Genomic DNA, 10,541 nt, shown 5'->3' on the forward strand with positions numbered 1-10,541 from the left:
TGGGGACAGGGAACCAGCTGGCCAGCCCCATAGCCAGAGCCGCTGGGAAACCGAAGAGACGCCTCGGGTGCAAGATCATTTTCTTCTTCTCTTTAAACAATTCCAGAATACTTTGCAGCTTTTCTGAAATTCCAGGGAGTGGTGGAGGAGAACGCTTCACACAGAGGGGATTAAAAGTCTTCTGGCAAGAGGACTGAATCGAGTGCAGAAAATAGGGCATCTGGCATATTTCAGCATAAATCTCTTCCTCCCAGTAACCGACCCTTCGGAAAAGCACTTTGGCTGGTCAGAACTGGGGTGGGGGGACAAGGCCAGGCACCCACCCACCGAGCAGCGGAAGTGGGAGATGAAATGGATCTGCAAGACGGACTCAACTCCATGAAGGAAACGGCGGCCCTGCATTTACGAGCGTCAAGCAGGGCTGTAATGGACAAGATTTTCGGGAGAGGAGGGGTTTCCTTCATTCAAATGGTCTGCAGGCTTTAAAAAATGGCTTTAAGTTTAATTTTATTCTGCTTTAAGGTCTGTAATGTTTAGATATTCTGTTTTATTATGCTCTTTTACTTTTTGGCTTTCAGGCATCTTTTGGGAAACAGCCAGGGGACTTAATTATTGGATGGTAACATATAAACATAAAGCAGGAATAGAATAATTTGCATTTATTTATTTCTTATTTATTAAAGGTTTTTAGGGACTGTTCTCTCATCACAAGCTCTCTGAACATTTTAAACCACTTGCATGTATCAGTAATGCATGCCCACTAAAGGAAAGCTCTGAAGAACAATTGTCCCACGACAAAATGTTTTTTCAGCCTAAATGAACTGAGGAAGCCCCCAGTTCCCCTCTTGCCTCTTTCTTAGGTGACTTTAGGGAAGCCACTATTCACTTAGCCTCCCTTGAACCGCAATGCTGGCTTAATGCCGGCCTACCTCACAGGGTTGTTGTTATTCATGAGAAAACAGGTGTGGAATTCGCATTCCAAAAGGGTTGGGATTGCTTTGATGCACGTTTGCGATCCAGAATGCAAGCAAAATGCGGAACGGCACTCAAGCCGGGAAACTTTGCTTCACATCTGCTTTCGGGACAGACAGCCAAGCCAAAACATTCCCCAGCCCTTCACCCCCATGTTTCCCAAGACCTGTCTGGGTACATGTAGTCCCAGCTAAGGCGAGCGGTAGGCACTCCCATTCCAGATGTTCCTATCCTTTCTTCCAACACACACATCTGGAAAGCATTGGGTTTTCCCGGACACCGATCAACAAATTCTTAGCCCTCCATGCCAAGGACAGCCGGCTCATGGAAATATTGCTACCGCCCCGGAGCGCTGACACGTGGGGGTCAGAAAACAAGCCACCACGTTCCCATGATTCAGCTGCGATCCGGTAGGATGGAAAACAAACAACAAACAATAGGAATAAATAATAGGGACCAAGCCACATCATGTGATTACAGTTTAACTGTTTATTCTCTTCTGGAGATGTTCACTTAACAACCTTACGCAGTTCTGGGGTACACGCCCCTCCGGGATGGTCCAGAATTATTCCCAGTTGCCTCCGATGAAGGACACACTTCAAGATTGTTGGAATCAGTGTTGGAAATTCTGCTAACCGGGGTAGGTGGGAGGGGACAGGGGGTGACCCCATCAGCAGACGATGGACAACGGCCTTTCCATCGATGCGTTCCAGGTTTTGGGCAAGAGTCTTTCCAATGGAACTGAAAAAATCCAGTGCTCCTACCCTCAGATCAAAAAAACGCACGGCATACATATAATTTCCAGTGTCTCTGTGTGTCGGTGAAGGACTTGCTTCCGAAGGGCAGCCCTTTTTGAACGGGGAGAAGAGAGCCTCTGATTTTGGAAAAAACTCAGGCAGGACAGATTCAAGGGAGGGAAGGTGGCAGGACAGGAAGTCCAAGCTGGCCAAAATCTGCTCATCCAGGGAATCAGACAGCCTCCCAGGGTTGACATCTTAAAGCCTGGCATTTTCATCCGGGTGGAGACATCCCTCCATCCGACAAAGTGCGCTCAAGTCCATAAACGTCCGTACCCATTTTTTCGCTGCAACCGAGTCACACGGCTAGCCCTCCGCCCCTTCTCCACAGCTTTCTTCTCCAAGCTTGCTTCTTCGGTACCTCAGTGTTATTACTCTCTTAAATGCAACCCTTCTAATAAATATATAAATAAACATCATTTGTGCCACAGCCTCTCTTCAATGGCTCTTCGGGAGATCAGACATGACATGACGCAGCGCTAAAATACATCGAGTTTTTCTCGCATGGGCTGCTGGTGTCCGTGGTGACTCGATCAGGTACTTGTCCTAGTGCAGCTGCTAGTAGGAAGGTGAGTTTATTCCATTCCTTTTTCCTAGGGGCAGGTTGGGGTCCATGGACTGGCGGATCTTGCCCACAGGTATCCAGAACCGGGGCCTGGCATGGCACCCACATTTCCCCCATGGAGGGCAAGCTTGGTGTTCTCCAGGGAACCAGTCTCCAGCTTGCACAACCTGATGGAGTTGTGGCAGATCCCCCAAATGGGGGTGCTCTTTTCCCTCACAACTTCTAGGGGGATGCCAACGGCCCCCCAAATGAGTCACTCTCCTCTAGCCCTGCATGCCGATTTTTCCTCGGGGTCCAACCAGGCGCCGGCCAAGGCTGCAAGCAGCCCGGGAGAGAGGAAGGCGAGCTGGGACGACCCCTCACAGCTGCTCCTCATTCCGGAAAGAGCTGTTGGCCGCCCCCTCCAGGCCTGGCTCGGTCTCCAGGATGTTATCCAGGGACCCCCGGGGGAAGCGCTTCTTCCTGCGGCACAAGAAATGCCAGGCCAGGGCGGACACGACCAGCAGCACAAGGGCGGCCGCCAGCCCGGCGGCGACATAGGCGTAGGGCATCTGGCGCGAGGGGGTCCGGCCGACCCGGCACGGCCCGTGCTCCCGCCCCCCGTCGTCCGTGGGGCTGGACCCGGCCCAGTTGGAGGCGACGATGCAGAAGAGGTACTCCTGGCCGGGCGACAAGCCCGTGACCGCCGTCAGCCGGAAGGTGCTGTTCAGGGCCGGGCCGGAGACGAAGTCCCCGCCGGCCGGCCGGTAGCGCAGCTGGTAGCTTTCCACCGTGGAGAGCGGTGCGCACCAATGCGCGCTGGCCCCCGTCTCGGTCGTGTGGATGGCCCGCAGGCTCGGGGGCTCGGGGGCCACGCCGGGGCCGCTGACGCCGGGGCACAGGCACCCGCTGGCCCTCCGCAGCTCCGAGCAGGGCACCTGGAGGTGCTGGCAGAAGTCATAGTCGCAGAGCGGGGGTGAGAGCCGCGGGGGGCCCGGGGTGTGCAGCTTGGTGGGGGGGTGGTTGTAGTCGTACTCCTCCGAGTAGTCCCCGAAAGACGGCTCTGCGGTGGGCGGCGGCGGCCGCTCTCCGTGCCCGGGGGGCGCGTGGCTCCCGGCGGGGCGGGGGAAGAAGGGGCCCTCCTTGAGTGGGACGGGCAGGGGGTGTCCCTTGCTGGTCGCCAAGCCGGGGGCGCAGAGCTTCAAGAGGCAGGCCGCCACCACGAACAGCGCCGGGGCTTGCATGGCTCCTGTGGAAAGAGGGGTAGGGAAAGCAGAACGGAGACGGAATCAGCTTTTCAGAGTCCGCGGATTTTATGCCACGGCCTTAATTCACGTGGCTCGAACTGCAGGCTGCAAACCTTCAGGTTAGATCAGTCCTGTCACCCTCGTCCTCCTGGCCCGATTGTTCGGGGGCTTCCCACCTCTCCACCTTTCGTCCTCCCATGGGGGAAGTTTCCGCATCCCGGGGCTGAGCGCGCTCAGAGAAACAGGCTGCTCCCTGTGGCCCCGGTTCTTTCGCCTTTGGTCTTGCCCACCACTGGCCGGGGATGCTGCGAGTTGTAGTCCGAAACATCGGAAGGGCGCGCCGGATTGCGGGGATGGAGCATTAAAGCAGTTGTAGCAAAGTTGCCGAGAAATATGAGCATGTTAGACAAGCTTGATGGGAAAGATCGTCCGAGCAGTTTGCAAGAGAGGGTGGAGAAATGACCCCGCTCCAAGGCGGGGGGGGGGGCAGAGAGAGAGATGACCAGCGGCTTGATCCGTGCCCTCCTTTGAGCAGCATGATGGGCTGTTTTGGCCACATCGAAGCAGTCACAAGAATGGCTCTCGCCCGCTCTGCTGTGCTGCCCTGTAATTCAAGCACTGAAGCGGACTACAGAGCAGCCAATTTTTCTTAGATAGACTACTCCTGCAAATAGCAGCTCCATTTTTGCATCCCGGTCTCGCAAATGGGAACACAGACACTCCCAAATCGAAGAACAAGGCAAGGATCATGTACTCAAACCCTGCGCTGGGCATAACAGAGTCTTCAACTCCTTCCAGTTTGCTATCCTGTTACAAATTGCAGACACAAACAGCTTTTCCCGCCTGTAGCAATTTGGTGGCTTATGTATCGCCTATGCAAGGGCCTTTATGTTAACAGACAAACCAATTTGCAAGTAACCAAGCAACAATCAGAACAAACATAACAAAACAAGCTTAAAAACCAAAGCAGCTTAAAAAGCCAGATTAAAAAATGCATCTTACCCCCACTACTAAATGCAGAAAGCAGAGACCCGTTGCAGCTACGCACGATCCGGACTTCGGAACAACACAAGAGAAAGTCCTCTATTTTCTCTCTCTCTCTCTCTGTCCTAGCATGATTTTTCAGGATGCTCGTAATATAAGCCCTACCCCTAAAATAACCCCCAGTTAAGATCGTCAGCCAGACCGATGCATTTAGTACATCCACTGAAACATAATTCGGGGTTTGGAGAGTTATGGCGATGTTCCAGAAGATGTTCACCCAGTTGGCTCCATGGCTGAGCGGGGACTCGAACCCGGATCGCCTGCGTCCCAGTCCCACGCTCTTAACCACCACACCACACTGGCTTTCTACCTAAACATGCATAGAATTGCACCTTTAGTTATTACAAATCTGGGTGCAACTCACACTTTGGTTGTCATGGTGAATTCTGGTTGCCAGCCCTGAGAAAGGACATTGTTGGCTGGAAACATGCAGGAAAGGCAAGCGACGTTATCGAGGGTTGGTGCGGCTCCCTTGCGAGGAAAGGTTTTGAAATCTGGAATTGCTAAAAGGGAGGATGCTAGCAGTAGGCAAACCCAGGAGTGGTGTGGGAAGCAGAGAGGGGAGAACCGAGAGCTTCGGCTGTTGGGTGATATAGAAATATAATTAATACATTTTTTCTGCCTCTGCCAACATATTAGACCCCAAAGGGGTTGTCCCATAAAGCTGATTCGGGAAACACAAAAGGAAGGGCTTCTTTCACGAAGCTCACTGCCTCGCCCACCTCACAGGGATGCTGTGGGGATAAAACAAGGTCCTGGATACTGCCTTAGATTTATATCCCACTTTCTCCTTCCAAAGAACTCAAAGTGCCTTGCATCAGTCTCTTCCTGCTTGCAAGCTTATCCCCAGAACAACAACCCTGTGAGGCAGGCTGGGCTGGGAGTCTGTGGCTGGCTCAGAGTCACCCCGAGAGCTCCAGGCTGAGGGGGGACTCGAACCCGGATCACCGAGTCCCAGCCCTGTGCCTTTCAGCAAATCGAGCATCTTGGCTTGGCCGAAACCAGGGTGGGAAGGCAGTGGAGTTGGCCCGGATGTGCCGCCACGGCCAGGTGAAAGATTAAGTTCTCGGCGCAGGTTGTTACTCACCTGGCATCCACAGAGCAATGGGGAGTCAGCTTTCAGCGGGCAGCAAACCGAGGCAGCAACACGGGCTTTCCGGGACCACCGCTCAGGATCCAGACGAGGCTGTGGCCGGGAGCTGAAAGAGCCGGACCCTCGAGGGAGGAGAGAGACTTCTCTTCTGCAGCGAAGCGTCCAGAGTCACTGGGCTCCAGAAGCTAGCGAGCGGAGACAGGCGCTGCCGAGCGAGGGGACCGTGGTGCCGTCTTGCCCGGCCGGCAGGTTCTCTTGGCATCTGCCGGCACACCGCTGCTTCTCAGACGGCTGCGGGGGAAAAAACTTTTATATCTTACTAGGGGGATGATCTCATCCCTCCTTCCCTCCTTCGCAGCCGGGCCCAGCCAGTGAGAATCCAGCAAAATGCAGCCGGGGGGTGGAAAAGCCCCCTTGCTCAAGCGGGGCCACCACACCCCCCGGGCTGCAGGTGCCGGCAAAGAAAACAAACAGTGCCATATAAGGGGCTGTTCATGTCCTCTTGGGCTGCGCCAAAAAACCACGTTTAAAAAATAGTAATTCCCGTTCGCTGGGAGAGAGGGATTAGGTGTGGTGTGGAGGGAAGCCAGTGCAGAAAAGGATTAATTCTGGATGGGTGACAAGATAGAGGAAACTCATCACATTGCAGACCGTTTTTCCGGTGCTGGCCCAGCCCTGCGCTTGATCCGCGTACACTCATCCATTCTCCGCCACCCATCTCAGCATCCCGCCAGACAGTTCTGGGGAAAAGAGGCCCTCTTCCATCAGGAGTGGAGCCAGGACTGTCCGGCCTGCCCCAAGCTGCGAGGTCCTCGCCCGTCCTTTCTTCACAGCAGCGAATATTCTTGCGCCCATTTTACAGACAAAGAACTGAGGTCCAAGCCTTGCACGGGACAGTGCTGGATCAGACCAAGGATTTCTAGTCTTAGCATCCTTTCCCAGACGCTCACACGGGGCGTGTGACAGCACCCTCAAAATCCCCAAAAATTGGTGGACAAAGGCACACCAACTCTTTGGTTGCCAGCAGCTTTCTCTCCCCAAATTGGTCAAATCTCCCTTTTTAAATCAAGATATTCTATGGCAGCAAATTCCCAAGCTTTCCCTGACCCGGTGCTCTCTAGCCTTGCTGGACTACAACTCCCATTAGCCCTGCCATGGTTCGAGTGTGATGAGGAGGCACCCCAAACATACTTCTCATCTGCCCAATGATACAACAAAAGAGTGACTCCATCCCACCTCAGGCTGCTATGCGTTTAGCAGCTGCAGGACAGGCAGATGTTCAACCTGTGAAGCTCTCCCCCCTCCCCCGACTGCGATTCATGCAGGCAGAAATTTTCCCTGTTGTGACACAGAGAAAGCTGATGGGTGGATCATCAAGCTGGACCAAAGATTTCAGGTCACATCCGCTGACAGGGAAATGACGAGAAGGAGAAAAGTCCTGCATACTCACAGATTGATGAAATTGCTGGAAAAGCAGAAGAGTCGCAAGAAGAAAAGGCGTCTGCCAGTTTCTAAGCAGACGGAGCAAAACAACTAAGGCTGCAGCAACCGCTGCCCTGCTGTTGCTTATTATTAGTTTTTAACTGCTTTTGCGTAACAGAAGACAACATTTCCTCCCCACACGGTGACATCTTCCATCTGGCTCAGGGGCTAAGATGATCTTGGATGACCTCCTGCAGCTTTGAAATGCTTCCATTCCCATTTTACAGCTGAACAACCGAGGCAGCGAATCCGCCCTCACTGATCCTGAAGACCTGCTGTGCTGGGATTCTTTTCTAGAAGTTTTTTCAAACTCAAGACCGAACGCTTGATACTTTTACAATCCAAACAGACACTCTTTCGATAGATGTCCCCAAATATTTTCCGCGCAAGGGTGCTATCTCACCAGATCGGTCAGGGATGCGACCAGGTTTCAGGGTTCAATGGTGATATTTCATGGGTCCCCCTCCCACACCACCCATCAGCCACAGTTCAAGCTGGAGCTTTATTTCCTGTCAGGGGAAGATGGGAATGTGTGCATTCCATCGGGGACCTTCAGGACTTCTCCGTCACCGAGGACCTGAACATCTCAACGCCGATTGCATTTTAGGGAACACCTCGTGCCAGTCGATTTGGGGGGACCCCGAGGCGAGTCCGAGTCTCGTAATGCCTCAAGGGATGGCACTCGGGCGACACCCCCCGGGGGCCGTGGACCCCTCGATCACCAAAGGACAGCCGATGGGAGGTGATCGGACTCCCATGCCCAATCCCTCACAGCTGTGCAGGCCAGGAATGATGGATGTCGTAGTCCATCTGCATCTGACCACTTCCCTACGGCATTTGATACCCTGTTCCGTTCCGCGCAAGACCAAAGCAAACGGGTTTTGCAAGGTGGCGGCAGCCTTTGAGGGAAGCCACATTCTGAGCATCCGTTTGGCGATTCTTGTAATGCAAGAATTTTATCGCCATGTCTGCTTGCTGCCAAAATGTAAAATGAGAAATAAAGGCAGAACTTTGCCTTCTGCAGCTTTAATATGTGCAGAAAGATATCTGAAATGGGGGGACGTGACGGCACGGATCGTCTGCCACCAGCTTCGAACACCGGCTTCGTGTTAGAAGGGAAAGATATTTTGCAAAGTCCATTGTCTTTCGAATTAAATGCATTTTGTTCTGTGCTTACTGGGGTGTGGGGGGGAGACTCTGTGCATGCTCAGGGGTACCCTTGCCTGCATCAGATTCTGTAAAAAAAAAAAAAAGGAGGGGGGCATTTCTCCTAACCTAAAAGCAAATATTCACATACAAATCTTCACAGTAGTGGATCTTGAAGAAACAGCGTAATCTAGGGCTGTTGAAAAATGGAATTTTCTGTCACTTGACAAGCAGCACAGCTTCCCACTTAGGCAGGCTTTTTAAATTTAGAAACTCTTTCTGCATCCCACATTTCAAATTAGGTTGTTCCTAATTCACCCAGCTCTTGTCAGCAATCTGCGATTCTTTTTTTTAAATCCAGGCTCTGAGAAAAAAGTGAATTTCCCCCTTTTCTTAAAAAAGAGCAGCTTGATTAACACAAGCTTAGTGACTAAGCCTTTGCCCAAAGTATTTAGAAAATGGCCAGCAGGGAATGACTCCTTGATGGGGAAGCATTAATTACATTTTAGAAGGAAATAGAACTAAAGCAATGTTTTTGAAAAAGCCTGCTTTTTGTTTAAACTTTTGCTGACTCACGTTCATCAACTTCTTACTCAGCAGAGACGAACATTCCTGGGCAGAGGCAGTTTTTACAATGAAAAGCTTTCGATGACTATGAATTAACCCTAGAACAGTCCGTTAGCATGATTAAGATGAAACGACACCCATTTCTCATCCTGTACATGTCATTTCCATTCTGCAAAATGCTAGTCCTGCAGAAACTAAAAGCCATCACCTTTCAAATTCCATTGGGGCTTGCATCATGCCGAAATGCAAGCGTGTGCCTGTGTTTTTGGCTTGGGGAACGTGCAAAATGCTCACTTTGCCCGGGACCTGAGAGCTGAGGTTTCGGTCGGCAAGGAAGTGGGCAGGGAATGAGGCATAAATGAAAACATGGCTATTTGAGGGCAGAATTTTTGGCATTCACAAGAGACAGGTAATGTTTGAGACATGGTTAGAGCATCTGGAGAATTTTTTAGCTTGGATCATAGATGCCTGGGGGAGGGCGTATCCCACAGGAGGATGGGTCAAGTAGTCTGGCTTGTGCCCCCGACACACCTGTGCTCGGGGTGGGGTGAGCTAGGGGGGCCAGGCCCCCTAAATTCTCTCTCCTCCACCATGCTTTCGAAACAAATCCTTTTAAAAGTGTGCCATGCTGTTTACAAAAGACCTGTAAAACTTGCGATCCTTTTTGGCGCTCCCCAGATTTAGGCAGAGTACAGGATTGGTTCTGCTGCCGCTGGCCTTCTGGTGTGGGGAAAACAGGGCACCCCATTACCAGCCCTGAGAGAAAATGCAGCGGCTGTCGGTTTCTATGCATGGAGCAAGGAAAGGCTTTTTCCTTTGCTTCAGATGGCGAAATACGTCAGGCCAACCCAAGAGAGAATTTTAAGCTTAGTAATTACTGGGCAAACAGGCTGACGGATGATTTCATAGAGCAAATCATTAATTTTTTGGAATTCCGTTCTATGAGTAAGGGGCACAGAATCTCCCAAGTTTCAGCTGCTGGATGTATGGAAAGGAGACAGGAGAAGCCAAAGTGGCTGAATGATTTTTAAGCAGCAATATTACATTTTGAGCCTACCTTTTTTTCTCCTGCTCCTGCTCTCAATCTTCTCCCCAGAACAACAACCCTGCAAGGTAGGTTAGCTCAGGAGCCGTGACCGGCCCAAGTCAGCCAGCGAGTTTCATGACTGAGTGGCGACTTGAACCCGGTTTGAGATGCCACTTAGCTTTCACAAGACATAATCACAGTCCAACACTTTAAGGATGAAAGAGGGAGAATTCTGTAAGATCGTTTAGGTTTCTTACAAAAGGGAAAAAGTGAGGAGTTCTGGGTCTGAGTATCCACTCAGTCATGAAGCTCACTGGGGGACACTGAACAGGTCACAAACCCTCAGCCTGACCTACCTCGCAGGGTTGGTGTGAGGAAAAACTGAGGAGGATATCAGCTACCTTTGGTTCCTTGCGGGAAAAAGGGGAATATAATGTAAATACAATAGAATCGAATTACTACTGGACTCAAAGGGCTATGGTCCTTCTCCAACTCTTAAGTTCTTATCCAAAAAATAGTTTGAAGACAAGGTGTGGCTTTTAAACGGCTACAGCTAGAAAACGTTCGGCCTTCCTCGCCAGGTCTCCAATAAGCGGAAAACAGAGATCCCATGCTAGCATTC

General features: G+C 51.6%; 1 protein-coding gene across 1 annotated transcript; it reads right to left on the bottom strand.

The window, feature by feature from the left end:
• Positions 1-1,441: 1,441 nt before the first annotated feature.
• LRRN4CL (LRRN4 C-terminal like) lies at positions 1,442-6,122 on the bottom strand. Its single transcript, XM_044448469.1, has 2 exons — positions 5,692-6,122; positions 1,442-3,562 (listed from the first exon to the last, which is right to left on the bottom strand). Exons 1-2 carry the CDS (start codon positions 5,696-5,698, stop codon positions 2,694-2,696), a joined length of 876 nt encoding a protein of 291 aa, XP_044304404.1. The 5' UTR covers positions 5,699-6,122; the 3' UTR covers positions 1,442-2,693.
• Between the last annotated feature and the right edge of the window lie 4,419 nt (positions 6,123-10,541).

Source organism: Varanus komodoensis, unplaced genomic scaffold (assembly GCF_004798865.1).
Source record: "Varanus komodoensis strain SLA01 unplaced genomic scaffold, ASM479886v1 scaffold55, whole genome shotgun sequence".
Taxonomy (NCBI): domain Eukaryota; kingdom Metazoa; phylum Chordata; class Lepidosauria; order Squamata; family Varanidae; genus Varanus; species Varanus komodoensis.